Genomic DNA, 14,721 nt, shown 5'->3' on the forward strand with positions numbered 1-14,721 from the left:
AGTGAGGTTGTTAATGCTTTCCTCAAGGAAGGGGGAAATATTTAAACATTTTAAAGGCAGTTTTTGCTGCACTTAAGTAATAACCTATTCAGTTGAGTTAACCCTACTTTGAAGCTTCACCTCTGAAGAAGCAGGAGAGCAGAATGTCCGTTGTGGTTCTGGACAGCGGATCCATAAGGACATGGACCGTGTGGGTTCTGGCGCGGTAAGTGGTAAGACTGCCGGTTCTGCGGGTGATAGCACGCAGGCGTCCTTTGGGACTCAGCCCGGCTTGTGAGGGGAGCGCAGGATCAGGAGGAGGTGTCCACAAGCGTTTGACGTCCGTTACGGGCCACTTGGTCGCTGTTGTAGGCTTTGCCCACCACATACTGTGTGTCATTTTTGTTTTGTCTTATAACCCTTTAGTATACTGTCAACCCCTTTACAGCCCAAGAGTGGTGCAAAGCAGGCCACAGACTAGATTTGGCCCGTGGGCCCTGATGTAGTTAGTGTATGATGACATGGTTGGCATGTGGTATGGCATTGGGCAAGTCGTTTGATTCCACTTGTCCGACTTTCCACACCTGGAATCAGGAAACAGTAAGAATTATCTTGTCATGAGGACAAAGGGCAAGGAGAAGGAGCTCGGGTAGCATGGCAGGGGCTCTGACTAGACTGGAATCCTACCACCTATTACTTGTGTGGCTGCGAGCAAGGTAGTCCATCTCTCTATGCCTCAGGGACCTGCAACTACTGGCTGCAAAACCCGCGCATACAGTGGCTGCTTTAATGCAGAAGGGCTGCTATTACTGTTTTTGACACATGTTGGTAGAATATCGTAACGTGGTATCCCTCACCTCCCCCACTGTGAATCCAGCCTTGTACATGGTGTTCTAACAAAGTAATTTCTCAGCATTTGTATTTCAAAAGAGCTTTATAGAATCAAGTCCACAAGTCAATTGCTTACTTGAGTCAAGAGATTGTGTTATCTCCTATATATCTGTCTCCTCAAAAAATTGGTGCCTTTTAAAGTCATTGGCAGGTTAGAGAGCTGTGTATTCTGCAGAGATAGTAATTAGCTTCAAGAGAGAGTCATGGGCTGTAAGGAAGTGGGAATGTGGCGGATAAGCAGAAAGTATTTCGGTCATCTACATCTCTGACACACATCCCTAACTTAGGGCATTGTTGGACAGGCCAGAGAGGTCCCTATCCAGGACTGTCATTTGATCCCCGAGTTTAATCATCACTCTCAGACTTGGTTCATTGAACGCTTGTGTGCTGGGGGTAAAGTGCACTGACCGCCCTTCCTGTCTTTAAAGAACCTAGTTTGAGAGAGGAAATGAGCATGCACACAAATAGTAGTGTGATGAACCTGGCACACAAGAAAACCAGCTCAACTTCTTGATTTGGGAAGCTCTCCCAGGTGATGGGTCAATAAGGTGTTCACCTACTAGAGTGAGGATGTCATTCTAAGCAAAGGGACCCAGAGTCTTGAGGTGGTATGTTGCATCAATTTGGTGTAGCTGAGCTGTGTTTAAGGAAGTGGAGGAGATGATGCTATAGAAGCAGACGGTCACAGAAGACACCGTGTGCTGTGCTTGGGTATGTGGACTTTGTCCTGTCGGCAAGGAAGGATGCAGAGCTGGGGCGGCACATGACGTGAGACCTGTGTTTTCGAAAGCTGGCTTCATCTGAGAGGCTGTTCTCAGTGCCAGCAGGCCTCTCCCGTTTCCAGTTCCAGTGCAAACAGCTGCTGTACAGATGGTGTAACCTTACGACCAAGGGCATTTCAGATGGAGCATGGCAAAATGGAGTTCATGAAATCTTGAGTTGATTGAGTTAATGAACTTGAATTGGGTTCATGAAATCTTACCCTTTAAGCAGCAAACAGGTAGGCTAGTTTGTGGGGAATTTTCTCGAGAAATTGGTACAATATGGCATGCTGTTGATAATATTTAAAAGTACAACAAAGTAATAATGTTCTACCGGCAATAGGTTTGCAGTTGAAACTTCTTGATCCCAATAAGATTCCCAAGGCCTCCATGACAAGTGGTCTGGTGCAGCAGTTTGAGCACACAGTCCTTCCATCCGTGACGCCCTTGGCCACCTTCATCTGCACACTGCTTGCCATCTTGGTAAGAACCCAGCAGTTGCGGCTCATATCTTGAGTTTTCTCCGCTTTTTTGTGTGTGCATGCTTGAATTTCAGTTCTCGGGCTTTTCAAACTGCAGGATCAATCCTACAGCTATCACCAGTCTGCAGATTGAAGTATTTCTCAGCAATTCTTTAAACAACTATGAACATTGTAAAGAAAGATTACTCATAAAAGCCTCTGTAAAGGAGACCTCCGGGGGCTGTCAGCTTGTCCACTAACTGGAACAAGGAAAAATAGAAAGCCTACCGATGAAGGAGCTTGGACCACCCTAGATAGAAAAATGTTTGTGGCAGGGATATCCAGGTTTGGCTATTTTTCCCCTTCAACCATGATCAAATGAGTGATACCAAAAAAATCCAAAGGTGTCTGTGCCGTGTGGACCTTGTGTATTGCTGGTGACAATAAATGGAGAAGGTCCACAATCGGGGTGTGAGCTTCAGCTAAGATTCTAATGAGCCAGCCAGCTGCTTTTATAGACTTCATTCATAACTCAACTGCCACCAGGGCCATTCCAACTGATCGCCCCCCACACGGCAGAGCAGAACTGCTCCTGCGGTGGGGCCAAGACTGTAGATCTTTGCAGGAGTAGAAAGCTTCATCTTTCTCCCATGGAGCAACCGGTGGTTTCAAACTTGCTGTTAGCAGCCCAACACAGAATCCACCAGGGCACCTTAGCTTCATTCCTCAGTGTTTTCATTTAAGTTACCCTTCATGACTGGTTCTCAACTTGTGGGTCGCAACCCCTTTGGGGGGGTGGGGGTATCAAACAACCTTTTCACAGTGGTCACCCGATTAATAACAGTAGCAAAATGACAGTGATGAAGTAGCAACAAAAATAATTTTATGGTTTGGGGGGTCACCACAACATAAGGCACTATAATAAATGGTCACGGCATTAGGAAGGTTGAGAACCACTGCTTTATGATGTAATTTTTAATAGAATTCTTTATAAACAACTTAAGGAGTCATTACACTTAGCTGCAATTTTGATGAGTAAATAATCCAAACCTACTAGCAAGACACCTGATCTCACTGAATTGCCATCTGTAATGGTCTGGAGGAGGCCAGGTACGCAGGGGTTAATTCCTCTGTTGCAGACCGAAGGTTGAGCAGTAGAACCCACCAGGTTGTCAGCAGGAGAAGAGAGGTGGCTGTCGGCTTCCCTGGTGATGACAGCTTTGGACCTCCTGTGAGGCCGTTCTTCCCGCCTCGCCGACCTCTCACTGCTGTTGACTGACTGACAGTGGACAGTGACCCTGTAGAACAGAGCAGACCTGCTCCAGAGGATCCCCGAGGCTTTAAAGATTTACAAGAGCAGACGGCCTCCTCTTTCTTCTGCAGAGGCCCTGGCAGGTTTTCAGTGCAACCCTTGAGCTTGGCAGCCCTGTGCTTAACCCAGTGCACCACCAGGGGACCTCTTCCCTTGTCCTACAGGGTGCTGTAAGTTGGAATTGTCTTGACAGCAAGGAAGTGTGTAATCAAGATCTGCAGGTCTTGTGTATTCACAGGTTCTAGCTGAGATTAAAACCTTTTTTCTAAAAATCTCAGCCTTGTAAGCTATAGCTCACAAAGCTAGATGTCTGTTAATATTTATTTTTTATTGTGATTAGCCCAGAAATATCTATGAACTATTACAGTTTAACCTGAACATTTCAGTGACTATTAATTGGCTAGTTTTAGAGGTATAATTGAGATTGTACTAGATTTCCTAGGATTTAATTATCATTTATTATTAACTTTCAAGAAGTAGAATATTAATGAGTTAAGTATTTTTGAATGCCGTGTGTGTGTGTGTGTGTGTGTGTGTGTGTGTTTATCTAGTTTGATGGAGACCTAGCTAGTTCTCCTGTTTTTCAGAGTATACAAATTGCGTTAGCCTGAAAGCCTATTTAAAATGATACTGAAGTTTCATCTTTGCCTGTTGTTTCTAGCCTTCTGTTTTCTGTCTTTGGTTTAAACCCCAAGGGCCCAAAGGTTTTCTCCGGTGTCTGATTCTTTGTGCCTTGAGCGCCTTCATGTTTGGGTGGCACGTCCACGAGAAGGCCATCCTCCTCGCCGTTCTCCCCATGAGGTGAGCCATCGCTCGGCCGGCCGGCATGGCCGCCTATCTCCCAGTGGTTCCATTGCCTTCTGTTTCATCTGTTCTTTCACGACATGCTCAGTGGGGTTGGCAGAGGCGAAGAGGTACAGGGATAGATTTCCCACTAGGACAGGGCAGAGACACGTAACTTGAGGTTCTTTCCCACTGGGGCGGGGAAGACACTTAACTTGAGGTCCTTGGAACCACCGAGGCTCTGAGGTATGCACCACCTTGTGTAGTGTTTGTTTCTTGGTAGCAGGAATAGGAGTGATTAAGAATCTCAGCAACAGGCTGTTAGGTCTGGGTGTTGAGAGGCTGCATGGAACAGAAAACGTGGGTCTGCTTGGTGTTATCACAGTGGTCCCTTGTTAACTATCACTAATCAGAGTAAGCTGGAGTCCCTTCCAGAATAAGACCTAACCTTAGTACAGCACTTCACGTTGTCTTGAACCTTATCCCACCCCTCCCTTTCATTGAAGCCTTACAACAAACTTTTAAGATAAGCTACATATGGAGATCATCCCACTGAACATCTGCAGAAGCTAGGACTCAGAAAGGTTTAATTACTTGCCCATGGTCATACAAAAAGCACCCCCCCCCAATAAAATGATTAATTGAAGAAGAAAAAAAGAGTTAAGTCTCAGAGTTAGGACTTGAACCTGAGGCTTCCGAGTCCCATGCTTGAAAAGCATTTTAAACCCAGTAGTGTACTCTTCAGGAGCAGGGCTGCTCACTGTGAGGCTGGCAGTTCAAACCCACCAGCTGCTCCATGGGAAAACAGTGCAGCTGTCCAGCCCACTCAGGGATGCTGGTTTGGCTTTTGAGGACTTTGGTGTCCCAGTGACTGAGCTACTAAGCAACAAGCCTGTCGTTCGAATCTACCGGCCCCCCAGAAGAAAGATGTCTGCTTCAGCGTAGGTCACAGCTGGGAATCCTGCGAGGCGACTCTGGCCTGTAGGGTCGCTGTCGGTTGGCATCGACTCAGTGGTTTTCGTGTCCATTTTATGCAGAATTTGAACTCAATAGATGGTAACAGAGCTCGACTTGTTCCCGTAAATCTTGAGAGAGGTGATTTAAGCGCTGAAAGAACCCTTGGCAAATTTGTCAGATCAGTGTTTACGGTCTGTGTGGGGTCGTTTAGCAACTCAGATAAAAAGTAGAGCGAATTAAAACTCAGCACAAACATTTTTACCAGAACTTCGTGCTGTGGAATTCTGCTTCAGTGCAGGTCACAGCCTTGGGAGTCCTGTGGGGCAGAAGAAGGAGAAGTGGGAGGTCTGACGTTACCTGGGCAGCAGACCTCCCTTTCCTGGGAGAGTGCAGCTACTCAGGGAAGCAAGATTCTTTTCTGGAAACTCCCCAGTTCAGGCTGGCACAGTTCTTATCTATCGATTGCCTAACATTTCCCATTAAAAAAATTAATATTCTCAATTGAATTGTGCTTGTAACAAAAATCAGTATGTTATTTTCGGCTTACTCTAGTTACAGAAGTAATAATGGATATTCTGGCTGTTGTCAAGTTCAAGTTTGTGTTGTTGTTTGAAGGGATTATGATAAGAATTTTTCCTTTTAGCCTTCTGTCTGTGGGCAAAGCAGGAGACGCTTCGATTTTCCTGATTCTGACCACAGCAGGCCACTACTCCCTCTTCCCTCTGCTCTTCACCGCACCAGGTAACAGCTGCTGCGCAGATGCACCTGGCGGCCCTGACCTTAGTGTCGCCCCAGGGAGCACCGGGAGGGAGAGAGCCTGTCGTTTCTTAAACAAAAACCTCCAGCTTCCCCTCACCCTTGGTCTCTTAAATGTCACAGAAGTGCCTGCGCACCGCTAAGCATCTTTCGTGCTGTATAGCTGTGTCTCGGTGATTATATTTTGTGTTACGAACCTCTCTCTGTCAGCCAAATTGTCATCTGGATTTTTTTCTTATTCTTTTAACAGAACTTCCCATTAAAACCTTACTCATGTTACTGTTCACCATCTATAGTATTTCCTCGCTGAAGATGCTATTCAGGTAATCAACCCCCCCAAAAAAAATACCCCCACACATTAATAATTATTTTATTCTTGTAGATTAGAATGTAACCATATTACCAAAACAATAAGCCCATGGAAAAACTACCCATAATCCATCACACACAATCTCATTGTGTCTTTAGTTTGGGGGAATATTTGAAGAGAGGCTACCTGGTCTACAACATAAAGCATTATCTGAAAGCTAAAAATTGGAATGTAAAACCTATGCAGTATGAATAAAGCCAGATGAATATGTATGTTTATAGAGCAAACTTAAAGGAATCGTATTAGAGAGAGGTTGGTGGCATTTTTTTATCTTTTGAACTTTCTGTAATCTTACCTCTCTAAATGTTTAAAGTTCGCTCACTGTTCTTATCTGGATCCAAAAACACTCATTCACCCAATTATTTTAACACACGGCTTTATATTGTTGACCCTGTTGTTTGACTCTCGCCCCCTCCCTCTCCCAAAGGCAGGGCTGATCCCTGCCCAGGGACAGCATCGCAGGATGCTGACGGGCTAACTGTGGCTGTTGAGATGCTGCTGTTCTCTAAACGTGGAGTTTAGAGCACGCGCTGACTGGCCTGCACTGTACTCTCCATCCAGGCAGGGCAGGGGGGAAGCCGAAGCTTGGGAAATGTTTGGCAAACCAAGACGGCTCATCTGAAGGCAGGCTTGTCTCTTCTGTTTTTCCTTCTTCAGAAAAGAAAAACCTCTTTTCAATTGGATGGAAAAAGTCTACCTCCTTGGCCTGGGGCCTCTGGAAATCTGCTGTGAATTTATATTCCCTCTCACCGCCTGGAGGCCGCAGTACCCCTTCATCCCTTTGTTGCTGACCTCGGTGTATTGTGCAGTGGGCATCACCTATGCGTGGTTCCAACTGTATGTGTCGGTGCTGACTGACCCCGCTGTCCTCAGGACAAAGAAGCAGTGACTGCCGGAGCTGTGTGGATGTGTCCCGAGCAATGATCCCACGGGAAGCTCACCAGAAGTGGAGAAAGTTGCTGCTGGCCTGAGCCTTTCACTCCAGCACCTCTGTTCAGAGGGCCCTTGTGCCAAATTGGGCCTGGCCCGGCCTAGCAACCTGATCATCACCATGGCGAGACACCACTTGTCCTCCATCCGCAGTGAAATGCATCTGAAATAAATCCTGCCTGCCCCGTTAAGATTGTCTGAGACAACAATTCTGTCTTCTCTGCTTGCTCAAGGTGAGCAAAGAGTCTGACCTTGGCAAATTTGCCTAATTATTTGTAGCTGATGAGGCCCTCCTCTGACTGTAAAGCGTTGCCCGAGGCATGTGCTCAGGGAAATGTAAATCAAATAGCACGTTGTGTTTGGGCTCCTAATGGTGCATCATGCCCAGCTCCCACATTTATATTTGCTGTGGACGTTCTGTTCTCACGAGCAGAGGAGGTTGTGCCCACTCTGTACTCCTTGTTCCAGGAGACTCTGTTTCCTTTCTTATTTTCCCCATTGAAATGATACAGCGTCCTGCTCAGAAAGCCAGGAGAGGTGTTCAAGGAGCTGGCTTGGCCAGGTGGTAAACTGCCCACTGCAGGTCGTTTTATGTTGACTGGGGCACACCACGCACCATCGTTTGTCCTAATAGCACCAGACCCTGCCACTTTGATGATCCGCCCTCCACCTTTGCTCATGGCTTTAAAACCCAGGGAGGGGACAGAAGGGCCTTCCCCAGCCTGGTGTCATCTTCTCCTTAAGAGTGCTGCAGAGCACCAGTTTGCCCAATTGCTGCTCCCCCTGGGTAGAGGTTGACTTCCACCATTGACAGCTGTTTGATTTTATTGTGCTTATTTCCCTGTTTTCCCGGTGGGGGAGGGCATAACATTCCAAAGCAGACTGTACTTGTCTTGATCGTATTCAATATTTGGCACAGTTGAATGAATGAAACACTGCCCCAGCTGTGGTTACCATCTGAGCGTGTATTAGTAGCCCAGTGTGGTCCGCACATCTGTACCAATCAGGGGAGCAGCCAAAAAATAAACAAAACGAAACTTAGAAGAGGCATCCCAACAAGTCCAAGTTCACCGGACTTTGAAGACCTCCCTTGGGAACACGAGTCGAGTCCGAGCTGGTGCCGAGATCGGCAGTAAAGCACGTGTCAGACTTCGCAGACATTGGTGAGTTCCAGCAACAGATTACACACAGCTTCTTCACAAAGATGCGGCCTCAAGAAGTGTTCATGTCTACAGTTCCGCAAAGCCTGGAAGGACAAGTTAGGGTTACGGTCAGACTTTAGGCAATGAAGGTGAACTCGTTGCCGCCTGCTGCCTAATTTGCATGTGGTGACCCAAAACAGGCCAAGATAAAAGGAAGGTGCCAGGGGTAGGAGCAGAGCTGGGAAGAAAGGGTTAAGAAGATGTGTCATCTTTGCAGCCCAGCTTGCCCGCCTGGAAAGCACTCTGGTGGTGGGAGCATTGCAGTACCAGGAGTGCTCCCTGTGGACCATCCACTGCAGTGTGTGTTAGCCATTAGCGGGAGAGACTCTCGTAACCACAAACTCCTCTTGGAAGAAGACACTGTGCTCTTCGGTCGTTTGGTACCATTACCCGTGAGGGCGGCCAGAAAAACTTTGGCTCATCTGCCGCCTGCGGTGCGCCCTAGCCTGGGGGTCAGCAGACGAGGCAGAATAGCCGATCCTGTCCCTCACAATAATTTAAAAATTACTCAAGACCCATAATTATATATATATATATATATATATATATATATATATATATATATATATATATATATATATATATATATATATATATATATATATATAACCATAAGTATATTTTTACAAAGGAAATAGTACTATCTGAATAATACCCTCTAAAAATGTTCACTGTTACTTCAGAGCCACACACAGTCCTGAAGGAGCCACACAGGGCTCGAAAGGCGCGGTCTGCTGACCGTGCTCTAGACAAAGCAAGCTGCTGCAGTGATATTAAAACAGTGTTTAAAAATCATTTTATTAGGGGCACATGCAACTCATCACAGTCCATACATACTTCAATTGTGTAAAGCACATTTGTAAAAACAATTTTTTATGAGGTGTTGAGGGATCAGGTATCAGGCATCAAAGACCCAAAACAAAGAATTATATCAATGAAATGAGAATGAGGGAGCGCAGTGTGGAGACCCAAAGCCCATCTGCAGACAATTGGACATCCCCTCACAGAAGGGTCACAAGGAAGAGACGAGATGGTGCAGTACAGCACTGATGAAACACAACTTTCCTCTAGTTCTTAATGCTTCCTCCCCTCCACCCACTATCATGACCCCATTCTACTTTACAAATCTGGCTAGACCAGAACATGTACTCGGGTACAGATAAGAGCTCGCAACACAGGGAATCCAGGACAGATAAACCCCTGAGGACCAGTAATGAGAGTAGTGATACCAGGAGAGAAAGGGGGAACTGATCACAATGATCTACATATAACCCCCTCCTTGGGGGACGGAGAGCAGAAAAGTGGGTGAAGGCAGACATCGGTCAGTGTAAGACATGAAAAAAATAATTTATAAATTATCGAGTGTTTGGGAGGGAGGGAGGGGGAAAAATGAGCTGATACCAAGGGCTCAAATAGAAAGTTTTCACAATGATGGCAACAAATGTACAAACGTACTTGACACGATGTATGTATGGATTGTGATAAGAGCTGTATGAGCCCTAATAAAATGATTAAATGAAAAAAAACAATCTTTAAACCTCGGAAACTTGGAGTCATTACTGTCTCCCAGTGATGCCTTCTATGTGACACCCCCTTTTATAGTTATTTTGTTGTTGAGACTGTGCAGCCGAGCATGCGCACGTACTGTTCTGTGTCACTGATCACATTCGTTAAGTGGTGCCGCCTCTGCTAATTTAAACCCCCAGCCCCGTCAGATACAGTCCTTGCAGCGGTCGACGCTGCTCCCGGATGACTCTTAAAAGAGCTTACTGCACAAGGTAGATCATCCTGCTCTTGCTCAGCCTCGCTGTCCTCAAGTGCGTGCTGACTCCGAACTGCCCCTGGGGGTTCCCAGACTGAAGCTTAAGGCTTAAAGACGATCTCAGGGCAGCAGTTTCCATGGCTCTAAGAAGTCCATGAGAATTCAAAATTCTATTCTGCATTTTCCTCCTCTTGGTCAGGATTCTTCCATAGAATCTCTGATCAACAATCCTCTTTTACTAGGTCAGTGAAGTTACTCGTTTTTTATAAATCCAAAATCAGAACAATATACTTAATCATGTGCTTGTAAGAAGGGCAGAGCCCTTAATATACCTGCGTACCATGCCTTAAAAACAGAGGTTGCTTATAATTATAAAAATTGAATCCCAAAGAGGCTCCCAGAAGAGCCTTTAGGACAGATTTTTTGTTTCCCTGACGGAGCAGACTGCTGACTACGCAGTGTATTGTATTAAGTACCTCACCAAGTAAGCTCTCCACACGGGCAGCTGTTTGTTAGCGCATGCTTGGGGCATGCTGGGCTAAAGTTCCTCTTCTGACTCTCACGTGCTGGTCTCTGCAGCACACAGAATGAGGTCCTACTCCCATGTCACATGACAACTCTGACTGATGGACAGAGTGCCGGCTGCTAGGCATTATCTCATTTAATCCTTGCTCAAACTCTGCAAGGCAGATGTATTGATTCCTTTAAAAAGATTGGATTTACTATTGGATGCTGTTAAGGAAGCTTTGGTGGTGCAGTGGTTACACATTGGGTTGTTAACCACTAGGTCAATAGTGCAAAACTGCTAGGTGGTCCTAGGGACAAATGAGCCTTTCCACTCCCTTAACGAGTCACAGTCTTTGAAACCCACAGGGGCAGTGCTGCCCTGTCCTACAGGGTGGCTGTGAGTCTAAATCAACTCAATGGCATCGAGTTTGGTTTATTGGATGTTGGGCACTGTGGTGAGGTGGTATAGGTCAAGAAGTGAACAAGAAAGACCTATGCCTGTCCTCAAAGGCTTTACATCCTGGTGGTTAGAGGGTAGTAAGGGCCAGGAAGATTGGTAATGGCTGCAGTTGAACAAGCAGAGCCCAAATTATGCAGAATCTCAGGCTTTCAATAGCAAGTAGATTTTATTGTAAGTGAAGTGGGAACAAAGGGTTTAAAATTTTCAGAGTTAGACTTTAAAAATGTTTTATGTAAAATTCATAAAGTTCCAGATCTCCTAGCTCATCAACCAAGAGGCAAATCACTGTGATCAATATTTAAAGTATTCCAGAGATACAATAGAGACAACTATTTATATATACACAAATAATAACATTTTATACACTGCTGATTGTAGGATTTTTAAAATATTTTGAAGTTTATATCAGCCCCTCTAGAATTACATCAGTTTCAATAGCTGCATAATATCTTTATTTATTAATTCCCTCTGAAGCAAATGTGTTTCAAAGCAATACATTATTATCTCACAATGTCCATAGGTCAGGATGCCAGTTTCAGTTTATCTGGGTCTGCTTCAAATTCTCTCACAAGGCTGAAATGAAGGCACCTTTCCTGGAGATGTGGTCTTATTTCAAAGTTCAACTAGGAAGGACCTGCTTCTACACACTCATGAGTGTTGGCAGAATTCAATTTTGTATGAGCCAACGGGCCTCTAGCTGTTGGATGGAGGCCACTGACATCCTTGCCATGTTGACTTCTCCATAGGGCAGCTTTGTCAGACCCAGCAAGCGAGAGCATCTAACAAGAGTAATGCTACAATCTTATATAGCATAATTCAAGAAGTGGCAGCCTCTTCTCTGGGCTGCATACTATTGGTTAGAAGCAAGTTTCACCCACGCTAAAGGAGAGAGCACTATACAGCTTAAGGGTACCAAGAGGCAGAGCTAATTGAGAGTTATCACAGTCTGTCCATCATCAGTATCCATTGGCTAGATGAGTAAAAACTTATTCGAATTTAAGACGTCCCCTTTGGATGTTTAAATTTCCAGTTTTTGTCAATAAACAAGTGCTGCAGTGACTATCAGTATTTTATTTTGCACATGTTTAGGAGTAAGTTTCTGGACTAAGGGTTATATGTGTTTATAATGTTGCTAAAAGCTGCTACATCGGTCCTAGAAGTGGTCCCCATTTATGTTGCACAGGCACTGAATGAAGATGCCTGGTTCTTCATGCACCTGCCAGCTGAGTGTGGTCCATCGACCTTGGAGCACTTTGCCAATGTCACCTAAGTACTCTTCATTTGTATTTCTCTTAGACATTTTTAAGATATCTGAGTCAACCTGATGGCAGTGAGTTTGGTTTGGGCCGGTTCCCTACTGCTGCTACAACAGAAACGCCACCCAACAACCTTCTAGAAAACAAGCAACATGAACAGTCCACCAGCAGATAGAAACCCACATGGCGAGTAACTGCAAGAGGGCTAAAGGTTTGGGACCCTCTGGTGGAGGCTTAGAATCGTGGTTTTATGGGACAGCCCAGTTAATTGGCTTAGTAATGTGTTGAGTGCTTCTGTTCAGTTGAGTAGGGCTTAAGGTCTTGCAAGTGAGTGCCCACAACACAATATTTGATCTCTGTTCGCCTGGAGCAAGAGGGGAAGGAGAGTCAGGGTAGGAAAGAATATGAAAATGTGGCTCCCTGCCTCGCCTCCGCATACACCTGGCTTCTTTGCCAGAACTAAATCATGCCTGGCTACTGTTACTGACCATTTTGATAAAAGGTTCCATAGAGAATCCTGATCAAAGAAGGGAAAATGCAGAGCAGAATTTTAAATTCTCATAAATTCCAGTCTTTCTGGAGAATCGTGGATGGCAGATTCTAATCCCTGAGATATTCTATTGCCCTGAGATCATCTTTAGCCTTTGAACCAAAAATGTCCCCCATAAGTCTTCTTAAAACCAAACAATAATGTAGTGAGTAAAAAACTTCCACCATGTGCTTTTAAGATCTGTTTACATAGAAGCAAATTGACAGCCACAGCTCACAGCCTTAGCTAGGAACCTTAGGGGGGAGTGGGTTTAGGTGAAGAAGAGGGACAGTTCAGAAAAGAAAGGTGAGAACCGTTCACAACTCTAAGAACATGATGAACATCACTCGAGTGTGTGTGCAGAACCTGTCAAATTGGGATCTGATTTGCTCTGTCCTCAACAACAAACCAGGAGCATCGTTTGACTCTGACAAACATGGTGTCTCAAAGAGTGTAAATTCATTCAGAAGCCAAGTGGTTACATAGGGCTAGCTTCTTTTGGAAGCTAAGCCTTGACTGCTCCATTTTAATATATATATATAGCATTTGCCAGAAACTTTATAGACATTTAAATAGCTAAGGGTTTAGCTTAATCGGCCTGGCATTCAGAGTTTACATAATCCTTCTGTGGAACATGTTTTGTTTGTTCCATTTCTTTTTTATTATTGTTTACAAAGAAACACTAGTTGAAAACTTTTGCAATTATTAGATCAAAGCATGTGCATGTTTGAAACACTTGCTGCCTTCCAGGAACTATTCCAAAACACAGGCTCCTTTGAAAATCCTAGCTCAAAGGTTACAGTTGAGGGTGTACTTTTTATAGCCATACAAGGACCTTTATTTATTTACTGTGGGGTCCATGTGGGTGGAAATAAAAGCAACGGCAGGGTGTTTGGTGACTGACGATGCCACTTCCAAGATGCATGTGCCCGTTGGCATTAGCCTCTGGTGTCGTCAACATCCATCCACCTACGTAACATTTTGATTCCACTAGTGAGCAGACCCGGCAGGAAGGGCTGTACTCTTGGGAAGTAAACAAAAGTTAGACAGTTACTTGTCAGAATGTTTAAATATGTGTGTGTGTTTATTTTTATTTTCATTACTCAAACGTTCAGGGAACCTCTCTTCTTTCAGCCTTTTGCAACCCCAGGGTGCTGCCACCCACCCTGAATCTCCAGAATGAACCAATTGATCCCGTTCAGAGTTTTCCAAATTCTTAGCTGCTGGCCAGAGTCCAACTGTCATCTTTTACGTTTTGGGGAATGCATAAAGAAACGTCTGGAAACCCAGAAAATGAAAACGAATTTTTAAAAATATATTTATTTCTTTATTTAATCATTTTATTGGGGTCTCGTACAACTCTTATCACAATGAAAACTAATTTGTATGGAGTGTCCGGTGTTCGGTTTCTCAGAACTCTCCATGTCCACTTGAGGGTGTTGGGCGTCCAGATGGTGTGTCCAATAGGGACCTTCTGGGTGGGAGCGGCTGGGCGGGCGGTGTAAAAAAAGACAAACATCTCCTCATCCTCACCCATATTGGTTCGTTTGATGGACTTGGATCCCCTAAACCCAGGCCTCCCGCCGCCCACCCGGTCAAGGGGATCGTGGCGGGCCGGGGCGCGGCAAGGCGGCAGGCCATCATCGGATAGCCGGCCGTCACCGGCGGGAGGGGGGAGGGGGCGGGGCCGGGACGTCGCGGGCCGGGCCGGCCGTCGGGCAGACCGGAAGGTCGCACGCGGACTTCCGGCGGCAGCGCGCGCGGGGAAGCGTTTGCGCAGCGCACCGCCCTGCGCCGTGCCCTTC

The 14,721-nt window shown here is 45.5% G+C and overlaps 1 protein-coding gene across 1 annotated transcript in view; it reads left to right on the forward strand.

The window, feature by feature from the left end:
- Window positions 1-7,391, forward strand: part of ALG8 (ALG8 alpha-1,3-glucosyltransferase) — a 29,236-nt gene extending 21,845 nt beyond the window's left edge. Inside the window, exons 8-12 of the mRNA XM_045293085.1 lie at window positions 1,942-2,114; window positions 4,066-4,205; window positions 5,788-5,885; window positions 6,151-6,223; window positions 6,928-7,391. Of these exons, the coding sequence (XP_045149020.1) occupies window positions 1,942-2,114; window positions 4,066-4,205; window positions 5,788-5,885; window positions 6,151-6,223; window positions 6,928-7,159 (716 nt within the window). The 3' untranslated portion in view covers window positions 7,160-7,391. The remainder of the gene's footprint in view (window positions 1-1,941; window positions 2,115-4,065; window positions 4,206-5,787; window positions 5,886-6,150; window positions 6,224-6,927) is intronic.
- The last annotated feature ends 7,330 nt before the right edge of the window (window positions 7,392-14,721 follow it).

This window comes from Echinops telfairi, unplaced genomic scaffold (assembly GCF_000313985.2).
Source record: "Echinops telfairi isolate 266 unplaced genomic scaffold, ASM31398v2 ScPeMD7_1713;HRSCAF=2227, whole genome shotgun sequence".
Lineage (NCBI taxonomy): Eukaryota > Metazoa > Chordata > Mammalia > Afrosoricida > Tenrecidae > Echinops > Echinops telfairi.